Here is a 14,381-nt window from a genome sequence, read left to right as displayed (position 1 = left end):
CTGGTTTTTCTCTCTTCTTCATTCAGGATTCCTATAATGCATGTATTTGTACGCTTGATAATTTCCCATAGTTCTCTCATGATTCCCTTAGTTTTCAATATTAGTTTTGACACATTGGAAATATTCTATTTTCTTGTCTTTAAAGTTCACTAATCTTTCTTCTCCCTGCTCCGATTGGCTGTTGAACATTCAAATGAGTTTCCCATTTCAATTATTATAACTTTGGCTATAAAGTTTGTGTAAGGCTTATTTTTACAACACTGTCTCTTCATCAATATTTTCTATCTGTTCATTAATCGATCTCCTGGTTTCGTTTTTTCTTCCATCATTTCATTCAATTTGTTCAGGTATGTAAGAGAATTAATTAACATCTCTGATTAATGGTTTCAATGTATGAACTTCTTTAGGGATGATTATGTCAAATTCTTTATATACTGTGAATGGGTCCTCGCTTTACTGTTTTTTTTTTCTTTGCATAATTCATAGTTTTGGTGAAAAATGAACAGTGTGAGTATTATGCTGTGATAATTATATAAATCTAATTCTCCCACTCCTCAGGAGTGTGGATTTTTTATTGCTAAGTGCTGCAGACATACATCTGTGACTTTTCCAAACCATTTTTACAAAATGTGTATTTCTAGTCTGTGGTCAGTGAAGTTTCTGCTCCATTAACATTAAATCGGTCAGTAAGCTGAAAAAAATTTCCCTAAATGTTTCATTCTCAGTAGTCTCTTTAATCCTCCTCTATATTGGGAAGATGTTAAGCCTTTAGGGGTTTAAATAATGCTATCTTCTGTGCTCTGGCCATCTAGCAGTCAGCAGTCAGCAATCAAAACACACAAACTTGATTCTTTAAGATAACATTTGCATAATCTTCTCTGACAAAAGCATACCACACACCATGTGGGATGTAGCATGCAGTACTTCCAACCACAAGGGAGTGGTGGCAGCTCCTACACTAACTGTGAAATTCACCAGATTTACCAGCCTCTTCCTAAAGCTCCTCCCTAGACTTTACAAGTGTTCCACTAGACTACAGAGCTCCAAAATAGTTGAGACAATTACTTCTTGAAGTTGTTTCAGTAGAGGGACTGATTACTGTTGATTTCTACTCAGCCATCTTTCTATGTCCTTCATTCCTTTGATATATCAAAATATTCTATTTTCTGGTATAATAAAATATTCAAGTCTCACAGAACCCTTATTCTGTCCTAGCCCTAGAAGCAGCCATTTTTCCAAGGAGTTATAAACTTAATGAAATTATTCTTCTTTAAAATTTTTTTGAGCTTAATAACAGGCACCCAAACTTATATTACAATATTTCAAATCACATGTTAGAAAGAATTAGAATTAGTGAGTGTTCCTAGTTCAGAATCTGCATGCTAACATTATGCTATTAATGAATGATGCTTGGACAATGCTTTTTTGTGGAAAATTGTTTTGAAAACAGTCAAATACCAATAATGAAAGTAAAGAGAATATAAAGAGGTAATCCAAACAGCAGTCTTTAGAAAACAGGTTTTAAAGAATTATAATAATGTGACCTATGGGGAGAAGACTTAAAAAAAATCGATCCAGAAATCAGAAAAAAAAAAGTCACATGAAACTTTTATTAAGTGAAAACCATGGCACTATAAAGGTTTTTTCCAATGAGTTAAACTGAATTGTATCTATTTGCTCTGGCACACAGATTTTTTTTCCAAATGTAATCCTAAAATCACTGGTGGATGAAGGCAATATAAGGCAACAACTCATTTTTAGCATAAGTAAGTTGGGAAGAATTTTAATGTTATTTCTTTACTAAAATAACGTCGAAGCAGAAACAGAATCAGCTGACTATTCCATCTAGATTTTATCCAATGATGACAAAATTGCCAAGGGAATACAGTCTGGACAAATACAAAGTATTAAGGAAATGCTCAACAGATAGTAAGGAAATATCTATGAACTTCAGAAACCTCATATTATCTTACTGCACAATGTTACATGCTTTAAAAGATACATGCAATATGTTTATTATACCAAATAAATCACAATATGACACTATTGTTTCTAGAATATTGACAGTTAATGTTATCATAGAAGTGATTTAACATTAAAAGTTTTAGTGAGAGCCTTCATTTTATCCCTTTATTTAAGTATGTGTTGAACAACCATTAGTCTGAAGTAAAAGTACTATATTAAGGCAAAAAAGATTTAAGAGAAAAATCATATAAAATCAATGATTTAGGGTAACATTAATAGCAGCCAAATTTCAATTGTTTGCTATGTGCCAGGGATTAAGCTATCATGAAAGTAGGTAAATACTACATTACCGTCATTTTGCAGCCTTGCTATATTTTAAACATAGAAGGCTTACGTACTTTCCAAATTATGCAGCTACTAAGTCAGCCTTTGACTCTAGGCAATTTAACTCTCAAGCGTGCATTTGTATCCTTACAGCTTTTAAAGAAATAAATATAAACAGATGGAAAATGAAAAATACTAACATTCTTATAATCATGAAAGTGAGATGAGCTAACACAAGTAGAATTTGACTAAAAGGAAATGAGAATCCTAATGAGGCTGAAATGGACACTGTCTATTTCTGAATGCCTTGTGAATGAGTTCACAGGTATTGACAATATTAAATATGCAACTTAATACTGACAATTAAAAATACAAACTTCACACGCAAGAAAACGAAGTAAAAAAAAAATCACTGGCACTAAACAGATGACTCCACTTTGGGGACAAATTTTCATTGGCATCTGGAAAGACTCTGTAACAACGTTTCAGATCATAACTTAAGGAAGAAAACTGTGTTTAACCAACACTGAATTGTTGAGAGCTTGAGCGGATAACATGCAAATGTCTCATTTCTCTCCCTGATTTGGCTGCTCTCAGTAAAGAAAACAAATCCCAAGTTTTCATGTTTAAATTTACTTGTTTTTACTACAATTCTGCTTTGCAGAAACCTTGGGATTTAACTGGCTAGAAAGAAATGTGTTTAACTGCAGCACTTTAAACCTAGACTGCTCTTCTAGTCCTACAAACAAAATGTCAAGAGACAAAGAGTATGTACAATCACTAGAGGTATCTGGAGAGTAATTTTTCAATAAAGATTTCCTGACTTTTATACGAGGAAGGAAGAATTAAAGCAAAAATTTTGGAGTTTTATAACTATCATGAGTTATTACTCAACCATACCGAGTCTATAGTTCTTCTCAAATTAAGTATTACAAATGTCCTCATATTCAAAACATACAATTGGATTCTTCAGATCCTTAATGTAGCATTATCAACTAAGCAGTATTTTCAATTCAACACTTTACTTAATTTTGCCTTTAACATTATACAAAAGAATGTTTTTCTCTCTATATATGAGTAAAAAAATGGGTCTATAAGGTGGCTGGAATTTGGCAAAGGGGGGAATTAGAGATGTTCAAAGACCATATTTGATCCAGCACACAGAAACTCCAGTATAAATGACAGAGGGCAAAGAACATCAGAATTAATCTTTAAAGCACTAAAGAGAATGTTCCACATATGGCAAATACTAAAAAATTAGCTGTTGAAATCAGAGGAAATATTACCAACATATTTAAACATCTTCATAGTTTCAGGACCAGTGGAAACATCTTTAATTCTTAAAGTCCTCCCATCACTAATCTGCTGAATGTCTCATAAGTTTTTTGAACAATGGAAAAATATTACATAAGATTTAAATTAAGAAGAAGAAATATACATAAGAATAAACAGGAACAAAATTAATGACAGATGACTTTTAGAGCCAAGTTTTCTTGAGAAATGGTTAAGAAATTGTGGCAGTAAGAAAGCAAAGGCTTAAAATGATTGAGTACAAACATAGGAGTTACAAACAACTGGAGGTAAAAGGACTCCCAAATCCTGAAGGGAAAAAAATTAACAAAGATGAGACTGAATGCAAGCACTTACTAAAGAGTCCTGAAAAGTTGGCCTAGAATTTTTAGAATGTGTTAAGATTTAGCAGAACAAATGGATCAAAAGCTCATACATGAAAACAATTTCAAAAACCAATTCACTTCCTTCTTGTTGTTTTTTAGCTTTTAAAATAATACGTAGCAATTTCTGAGGTGACATTAAAGCAAAACAAAATAATCAGATAAGAGGTCTATGTTGATTCCCACAGGTAATTTTAGCTTAGAATACATACCTCTAGCATATAGTCTCATGCTGTTCATGTATGTAGCAAGGTTTTCTGCTACCAAGGTAACTAAGGCATGATTGTGCTGAAGTTGATTGATTAAATCATGACGATAAAATACATGGGGACTTCGCTGAGTCTGACTGAAATGAGAAGAACTTAACAGTATAATTAGGCAAATGAACATGCTGTAATCAAGAAAGTTTACAGAACCTAAAATCTAGCTAATACTTAAAAGTTTACAATGCTCTGCAGTTGTAATAGGATTTGGTCACTATACTCCCTTTAAATAGAAAAGCATCACTTTAAAGAGAATAATTGATGCCTCAATTATAATATTGCTTTAGTAATCTTTATGAGTTGTTATAAATATTACTGTTTAAAAAAAAAAGCACAATTATGAAAGTGCTATCAGTTGTAACAAGAATTCCAGTAAATGTAAGGTGTTGGTGGTGGAGAGTAGGGTATGGGAATCCTGTATTTTACGTATGATTTTTCTGTAAATCTACAATTTCTCTAAAAAATTTACCCCTGGGTATCACCAGAAAGATACCTATTTCATTCCTACTTTCCCATTTTCAATGAAATCAACAACTTTCACAGTTAACTATTAATGTATGATTTATAATGTCACCAAGCCTTAAAGAGTATACACACTAATATTATACTCTCTGCAGCCAAAAATTGGATTTTTAAATAAAAGATACAACATGGATCAAAGATACTTAAAATGTGTCATTAATAAACACTGCTGTTAATAGTAGATCTTTTGTAATTTTCTCTGATTTTATTCAACCAAAATTTTCTATTTCGTGTCCTTTTACGTGAGTTAAAATACAATTTTAAAATCAAAACATATAAATAGCTTTTAAAACTTCTGTTTTCTGACAATTATATCAATCCAGAGATGGAATGGACCTTGCAATCATGAAATTACTTCTATATAACAGAATGTTTCTCGAATTATGGCTTATTAGATAAAACTGGGGTTACCAGGGATCTTAATCTCATTGTGAATATTTCTGCCACTAACTATAGCTCTGTTACTTTTCCTCCTTATGTCATTAATTCCACAAATATTATGAGGAGATAGAAGGGTAAATTATTCCAACAACCAGACAATTCAGCATCTTTTTAAGGAACAGACAGCTAAACAAGAGTTGAAAAATATTTTTCAAGCTTCATCATTTACCTCACTTTGTATCCTTATCTTTGAAAATTAACCCCAAAAGAAGTTTATTTTTTCCTTTGAATGCTAGCTTTCTCTAATATGAAATTTAAAGCTAATAAGAATGTTAGAATATATTTTAGAATAATCAATTAAGAAAACTGCTTGACTTCATCTATACAAAATATAAACACAAAGTAAAAAAACAGAATAGTAGCTATGTATGGCAAGAGAAGCATAGAGATTGAAAGGTGATTTTTAAAAAATTACTGGAATAATGAGAATGCTCTAAAAATGACTGAATTGATGTTATTATACTGAATATGTTATTATACTGAATACCACTGACTATATATTTTGGATGAATTTAAACTTTATTAATATGTATAAACAAAATTGATTTGTTAAAAAAAATTGGTTTGCCATTGAATACTACTCGGCACTAAAAAGGCATGAAATATTAGCACACATAACAATGTGGATAAAATTCAAGGACATTAGGTTGAATGAAAAAGTTCATCTCAAAAGGACATATACTGGAGAGCAGATGTAACTCAGTAAGGTTAAGTGACTGCTTTCCATGTATGAAGTCCCGGGTTCAATCCCTCGTACCCCCCCCAAAAAAAGATATATACTCTATGATTCCACGTCTATGATATTCTTGAAATAAAATTACAGAGGTAGAAAATAGATTAATGCCAATCAGGGGTTAGGAATATTGAAGGAGTAGGTGTTCGGCGTGACCTTAAAGGAGTAGCACGAAAGAGATCTTTCTGGTGACTGAATTGTTTTGCCTTTGATTGGAATAACCATTATATGAATCTATACATGTGATAAAACGATATAGAATGACACACATACATTGTACAAATGTCAACTTCCTGCCTTTGATATTGTACTATAATTATATAACATGTACCCAGTGGGAGAAATGGAATAAGAGATTCATAGGTCCTGTCTCTTCACAATCTTTGCAACCTCCTGTGAATCTATAATTATTTCAAAATTAAAAGTCTGTGGTTCTCAAAAACAAACAAATAAATAGGTTTGTTAAAAAAAGAAAAAAACAAAATAATAGGTTTCTAGGAAATAATATAATGTGGGGGACTAAGAATAAATATGGGTACCTAAATGGAAGAAGGGGGTAATGTAAGGAAGAGAAAGTGTATAACAAAAAGAAGGTGATAAACATAATACATCTCATCAAAATAAAGTATGATATATAAGTAGAAAAACAAAGACAATTCTGAACTTATAATATTGCCTGAGACTTAACTGCTAGGTCTCCTTGGACAAATGATTTACATTTTCTCTGGCAGAAAATAAAAACAAGTTTTATTACAAATGTACCTTCTATTAGCTTCTTGCTTTCTCACTTTAGGTTTCTGTTTTAAAAATTACTTTTACATCTGACACTCTTTTTCTTTTCACTATAACACATAAATGAAAACAAAAAAAGATACACATAAAGGCCTTACCTCAGATTTTGAGGTGCTTCACCAAACAAACTACAAATTTCTCTTATCTGTTTCAGTGCAGGTATTACCCACTTTACATTTGTACGAAGTTCTTCAATAAAGCGATCTATCCACTGGATTTTTTGTGTGTCTCGGTCCTTAAACACACACAAAAAATTCTGTTTTACATGAATCAGTGCTTAAAATAGCTCTATCTTCATATGAGATCACTGAGTAATAAAGGAAATTATGAAATTTTATCTATATTTTTATACTTTAAAATAAAGAAATTAAGGCAAGAAAGCACCATTTTCATCACCTGAATCAAAAGCAAACAAAGCAAAAATGATGACGCAAACACAAAAATTCAGTAATAATCAATGATGCAATTGTAAACAGTCATTCTCATTCTGTAAAACTGTAAGCAAAGGGGCATTCTGTAGAAAACGTTAATTAGCAAAATATATTATAGTAGAGAATATATTGCAATCCAGTACTAAGTGTTTATTCATATAGAAATACCTATAAAACACATAGAGATATGTATATAATATTTATTATTTTCTTTCTGGTAATTTTTTTGAAAAAAAAAAGGGCTTATTAATAATTAACTGGTTAAAACAAATCATGGTACAAAAGAACAGTATTTAGACTATTAAAACTAAATCAATTAATCCACAATACTAATATGAAAAGCTAATCAAGATAAACTATTAGATGAGAAAAATAAGTTGTATTAAAATACATTCTCATTAAAAAAAAATTTTTTAATACCCGAAAGGAAAGAATGGTTATTTTTGATGACTATTCCTGCTATATACATTTATGAACTCATTTGTTTTCCTCCTCATGGTATTTATTAAATTTATTTCTAATTAAAACTAACAGAGAAGAAATCAAATTCTCCTAGAATGTGTTGTAAGATTCCTAATCTCTACTGTATCTCATGCTGAGGTCTCACAAAAAATTCTTCCTTCTCTCAAGTTCAGTTTATCAATGTAAGAAATACTTCTATTAATAAGGACATTTTTCTTTCAGTATAGATCATTTCACCATGGGTTAAAAATCATGCATGACGTGTTAAATTCAGGGAAGCTGTTGTAATTAGCTCATCAAGAAGGGACTACTTAGGAAGTTCTAGTAATTGTATTAACTTTAAAATTAAAGAAACCTTCCAAAGTCACTATCAGACCTAATACCCTATAAACCTTTCTCTCAAGGAAGCTTAAATGCTTTGTAGATAATAAATAAAACCATGCTGAAGAAACCTGAGGAGGAAGACAGATGTATACGAACAGAAACAAGCCAGTTCCTTAGGATTTTTACTTTATAAACAAAAATGAGAGAACTGACTGGAACTACCCTGAATCTAAGCCATCCTAATAGTGAAGGACAAAGTTCAGAGAAAGTGAACAAAAAGTACAGCCATACCTGGGAACAACTATAATCTAGTATTTTTATGTGGGCACTGAGAGCCAGATCCATGATGTCTACAGGCACATCATCACTGTGAGCCAGATTCCATAGCAGGTTCAATACTTTGTGTGCCATCACACCATCTTTATCATCTTCTGCAAGACGACGTATCAGCTCAAGTAGCTTTTCACGTTGTTTTTTACTTGCATTTGTCCAACTTGCCTAGAAAAATTATTTAAATATCAAACATTGTCATTTGTAAAGATCATGCAGTTTAAATTAATGTCCCTGGATTAACTAAATTCAACACATAAAAAGCAATCCAACATGCAAAAAAAGCCAGAATAAGAACTAAATTGCTCAAGTGTTATTTGAGAAAAATAAGTAGTATTAATGAAACAGATTAATTTAAACTCCATCTTTATTTACAACTAAACTCTATTACATTTTTACTTTTAAATTACAAAATTAAAAAATGAAAAATACTGGATGCAGAAAGTTAAATATTACAAACAAAGAGAACAGTAATATGTATTAAACATTTTTAAAACAAAATAAACAGGCACAAAAGTCTGACAAATTCTAAATTAAAAAATAAAACTAATCTCATTTTATAGAGAAATAATGAAAAAAAAGGTATTCATATTTAGAAAACAGTTTATTTAATAAAACTAAAACAATCCTCTTCTGAGAAGATGGAATAGACATACTTGTCCTTATTCTTCAAAGTAAGTACAAATAAAAACTCTACATATTATATATTAGGCAAGCATAAGACTCTGGAAGGTAAAGAAGGTAGATCTGACACCTAAGAACCTAAAGAACAATATCATGGTAAGTTTCCCATATTTTCTTTTAATCTTATAAATCCCAGGCTTACATTTGTAATAGTCATCCACCCAGAAACAGTACTGGTATAGGGAAAGAAAAAATATCCAAACAAAGCCAACTCTCTAGTAAAAGGTCCAATAAAGAGGCAACTTAGCAAGGGAGAAAACTTTTAGAAAATAACCACTCTACTCCAACCAAACACCAAAGAAATAACTATGACCCACCCCAAACACACTAGGAAAGCCTAGATTAACAAGGTGCCCCAACATCTACCAGCATCATGTAAGAGAAAAAAAAACTGGGAACTACAACCTTAACCAAATCTAGCAGTAATAAGCCCTTAAGACTGTCTAATCCCTGTTGGAGTACATGCCAGAGGTCTAGAAGAATCAGGATTTTTATGATTGTTAAATAGCAATACGGTGACCTGCACAAAAGTGTCAGTGGGGATTATGCAGGGAGTCAGAATTTATACCCCAGTGATCAGTAATGAGGAATATCTCTCTCCTTTATGGTCAAGGAAGACCAAGTGGGGAGTAAAATGGAATATCCTGCCCTTTCCCAGCTAGACTGGTGTTAGACAAAGCCAGCTAAAACAAAAAGTTTAAATAGATTCTGTGTGTCATAACTAGTATAAAAAGCTTCAGGTTTCGACAGACAATTACTCAACATACTGAGAAGCAGAGAGATAGCAAACGAATAGAAAAAGGACAAATGACAGATGCTGGGGCCAAGATGACAGATACGTCAGAATTATTACATTATTATAGCCATGATTTATAAAAAGAGGTATTTCAATATGCTACAGATAAATAAAAAAGTTCAAGTTAGCTTCAGAAGGCAGGAAAAATAAACACTGCAACGAAAACCAGAAGAGAAGATATAGAAAACAAAAAATAAAAAGGCAGACAAATTCTAGCATAGTTACATTATATATAAATATACTAATTGTGTCAGTTTGAAGTTTTTCTGTGAATCCCAGAAAAGACTGTTCTTAAAATAATCCATTTCTGTGGATGTGGGGCACTTCGACTACATTAAGGAAATTTTTGATTAGATCTATTGACTAGATCACTTTAGGGACTTTGAACTATGCCAGTTGAAGCATGACCCATGGCTCCACGCTCTTGATGGAAAACTGGAAAGAGAAACGCATAGATTAACGTCACCATTTTCATTCCTTCTATGTAAGAGACAGGACTGCCTGCAGTTGCAGAAAGAAAAAGAAGCCTTGAGAAGCTGGGAGATGTCCTAGAGACTGGAGGCTGTTTATACGTGAAATCAGCAGAGCAGAGAGGCATGGAAAGAGGCCCCTGAAAGGTAGGCTCATGAGCAGCTCAAAGATGAAGAGATGAGTCCTGCCATTTGTTTGATCACCTATAGCTTAACTCTGAAAGAAAGTGGCCTGGAGGAGAAGACAGATACCCAAAAATGTAGAGCCACCATTTTGCTTTGCTATGTGGCAGGAGTCTATGGTATGAACCTTTGGGGAGAACGTGATGCTGTGATTCAGACATTTTTGCAGCCTTGGAACTGTAAAGTTTTACCTCAGTAATCCCCATTATAAAAGCCAACACATTTCTGGTATTTTGCCTTGGCAGCATTAAGCAAACTAGTAACGTATTTTTCATTATGTATATTTTATGTATATTTATGTATATTCATTATGTATATTTTAAAATATTAGGATATGGACAAGTTTAAAGTAAAATGATTGAAAAATAGATATTATTTAATATTAACCAAAGAAAAGGAGGAATGGATGTATTAATATCAGGTAAAGGGGATTTGAGAGAAAAGAAAAGAGGGACGTTACAAAGCAAACCTAAACAAGAGTTCTTTAAAATACACGAAACCAACACAAAAGAACTGAAAGAAAAAGTTTAATTCCCTCCTTAACAAATAAGAGAATTTACAGAAAATTAGCAATAGTCATATAAGAACTCAACCACACTACTAGTCAACAGAATTTTATTCACATTTATAGAACATTCCACCCAAAAGTAGAATACACCTTTTCAAATACGCAGGGATCACATAACAAAGTTTACTGAACCATTAACAAACATCAACAAATTTAAAAGAATTGAAATTGAGAAGTCTGTGTTTTCTGTCCGCAGTAAAATCAGATGAGAAAATAAATGAAGGATGATTTGAAAACCTCCTTATATTTGGGAAGTAAAACACAGAATTCTAAACAATAATGGAATAAAAAGGCAACATAAAAGGAATAAAAAATGCAATCAACTGAATGAAAACAACTCATATACCAAAATTTACAGATTACACAATGTAAAAAACAATTCTAAGAAGCTAATGTATAGCATTAAATGCATATATACAAAAATAATTCAAATGAATATAATCTAAGCCTACTTACTCAAAGGTCCAAAAATGAGCAAAATAAACTCAAGAGTGAGCAGAAGGAATCATTAAAAATAATAACAAAGTCAATAAAAATGAAATACAATATAGAATATTAATCAAACAAACGGTTCTTCAAGTAGACCAATAATTTGACAAATTTCTAGTAAGATGGACAAATAATAAAGGAGGAATATAAAAATTACCAGAATCTGGAATGAAATGGGAGATCTCATATAGACTCTGCAAATATCAAAATACATAGAGCACACAAATTTTAAAACTTGGATGAAACAACACGTAAATTTTAAAACTTGGATGAGCAAACCACATCACTGAAATAAACATAAATTACCAAACTCAACCAACAGAAAACCTGAATAGCCCTATAACAATTAATGAAATTAATTTCAGTATTTTAAAACTTGCAAAAAGGAAAGCTTCAAAAGTCAGATGGTTTCACTGAGAATTCTTTCCAATATTTAAGAATAATTAACACCACTGTATATATTTCTTCCCAAAACACCTGCAGAAGACAGAATACTTTGCAATCCGTTTTCTGAAACTAATATTACACTGGTAGTAAAATGAGATGTAGATAAGACCAAAAAGAGAGAAAACCTACATACCACATATATCTCAGGAATACAGTCTCAAAAACCTTAATAAAATGATAGTTATCTTAGGTCAGAAATATATAGAAATTACACTACAATGGGCAAAGGTTATTTTATTCTGGGGATAAAAATTCTGGTTCAATAGTCTACATTAATTACTATAATAAACCATAATAGACTCAACAGAAGAAAACGCTTATCATCAATTAATGCAGGAAAAAGAGTTGGACAAAATTCAACATACATTTATGACAGAAACTCCCAGAAACTTTACTTATCCTGATTAAGAGCATCTTAAAAAAAAAATCACAGCTAACATTATACTTATGGCACAGGAGCAAAGATGACTGCTCTCACCTCTCTTAATCAACACAGTAATTCTAAGCTAAAGAAAGTGCAATAAGACAAGAAAAACAAATGAAAAGGCAGCTAAATTAAAAGAGAATAAGTAAAACTAGTACTTCATAGAAATGATTTCTATGTAAAAAATCTGAAGCAATCTCACCTAACAATACTATTGTCAAAGACATAATTAGAGAATTTAGCAAGGTCACAGGATACACGGTAAACATAACAAACAAATATTTTATATACTGGCAATAAAGTTATGGACATTAGTGTTAAAAATACAATGCCACTACAGGAAATGTATGCAGAAAACTACAAGGCTTTAATGAAAATTCGATGATCTAAGTAAATGAAGCAGCAGGTGATATTTTCAGACTTGACGCCTTAAGACTTGAAAGATGTCCGTTCTTTCCAAACTAATTCAGGATTAACAAATTTCCTACCCAAATCATAGATTTTTCATTTATGTTCAAGGTTATTCTAAGACTTATTATTGATATACAAGATTATGTTAAAAAGTCAAAGAAATTAGAATAACTCAAGTTTGGAAAAGATGAAGTGTGAGGAATATGACTACCTGATACCAAAACTTAGTAAGTATATACAATTCAAGATTGTGTAGGAATGGTAGAGGAACAGATACATAGATGCATGGAATACAATGACTCTAGAAATAGATCTGTACCACCGATTTGCCAAACAATGCAAAAGCAATTCATTAGAGGAAAGATATATAAGATAGCCTTTTCACCCCATAATTCTGGTATAATTGGACAACCTATAGGAAAAAAATGACTGTTAACCCAAGTCTCAATTTTGCCTTACGCAAAAACTAATTTACCAAAAGCTAATCATCGATGCATTTGAAAGAAAACCTTGGCCAAAAGGGGGAAATACTAAATAAAAAAGAATTTTTATGGCTATGATATTTAAAAGTGAGCTGGGAGATCAAACTGGAGGTTATACTTATGCAAAGACATGGCAAATTTCACTGTCACTATAAATAAAGCCTCAAACAAGAGTTGAGTGCTCCTGAGGGTTCCAGGTCATCTGGACACCAGAGGTAAGGCACATAGCTTCATGAAATCAACACTACCTCAGTGTGCCTTCTTCGGGAAAATGTGATAATCTATTTCCCCAATATAGCATACCTATACTCATTTATAATTCTGCTAAACGTGATTCATCTACTCCTTTTATTTGAATATCTTTTGAAGACTGAAATATCTGGATTGTTAACATGCCAACTGAGCCCTGAATCTCAGGAGAATTGTGGCCAATTCCTACTCTCCACTTCTTCGTGCTTGTCTTGGACAACTGGCAAAACAATTAAGTCGCATCCCAAAAAACAAAAGGAGTATCTACAACTGCAAGCAAAACAGTTCCTTCCATCTACCCTGTAATATCTAAGTCCATTCTCAGACTGATGCAATCAGAGCAGACAAAAACCCAAATCCTTGAGACTGAGGAATGAACAATATCAGTAAGCACTGCAATCACAGATCAAAGTAGACTTACTGTTATGGTAATTTTTAGCTAGTGTTAATGGAAGAAATTGTAAGACTGATATAAAGATAGTGGTTACCAGGAGTTTTGAAGAGAAGGGATTAGTAGGTGGAACTTAGGGCATATTTAGGACAGGGAAAATATTTTGTATGATACAGCAATGATAGACACAGGACACTGGACATTTGTCAAAGTCTATAAAACCGTACTGTACAAAGTGTAAATCGTAAAGTATAGACATGAGTTAGTATCAAGGCTTCAATATAAATTTTAACAAATGTACCACACTAACATAAAACATTAATAACAGGAAAATGTGTGTGTAGGTGTGAGGGTTATATGGGAATTCCCTGTATTTTTTATGTAATTTTTTCTGTGAAGTTAAAATGTCTATTTATTATTTTTTTTAAAAGAATCACAAACATAACATGTAAAATGTGAAGCTTTAACCTTTAGAAAAAAAAACAAAACAGGAAAAAATCTTCAGAATATAGGGCTAGGCAGAGTTC

The 14,381-nt window shown here is 31.9% G+C and overlaps 1 protein-coding gene across 3 annotated transcripts in view; it reads right to left on the bottom strand.

Moving 5' to 3' along the window:
* Nucleotides 1-14,381, bottom strand: part of LOC139438386 (ubiquitin carboxyl-terminal hydrolase 9X-like) — a 160,252-nt gene that overhangs the window by 94,506 nt on the left and 51,365 nt on the right. For 2 of the 3 annotated variants that reach the window (XM_071213502.1, XM_071213503.1), the window contains exons 12-14: nucleotides 8,222-8,428; nucleotides 6,812-6,948; nucleotides 4,175-4,308 (exon numbers count right to left, since the gene is read on the bottom strand). In XM_071213502.1, the coding sequence (XP_071069603.1) occupies nucleotides 4,175-4,308; nucleotides 6,812-6,948; nucleotides 8,222-8,428 (478 nt within the window). Of the gene's footprint in view, nucleotides 1-4,174; nucleotides 4,324-6,811; nucleotides 6,949-8,221; nucleotides 8,429-14,381 lie in introns of all 3 variants that reach the window. The other variant, XM_071213501.1, reaches the window with a different exon arrangement.

The sequence above is a fragment of the Dasypus novemcinctus genome, chromosome Y, assembly GCF_030445035.2.
Source record: "Dasypus novemcinctus isolate mDasNov1 chromosome Y, mDasNov1.1.hap2, whole genome shotgun sequence".
NCBI lineage: Eukaryota > Metazoa > Chordata > Mammalia > Cingulata > Dasypodidae > Dasypus > Dasypus novemcinctus.
The sequence above is the reverse complement of the archived record's forward strand: the minus strand, read 5'-3'. Positions and strand labels throughout refer to the sequence as shown.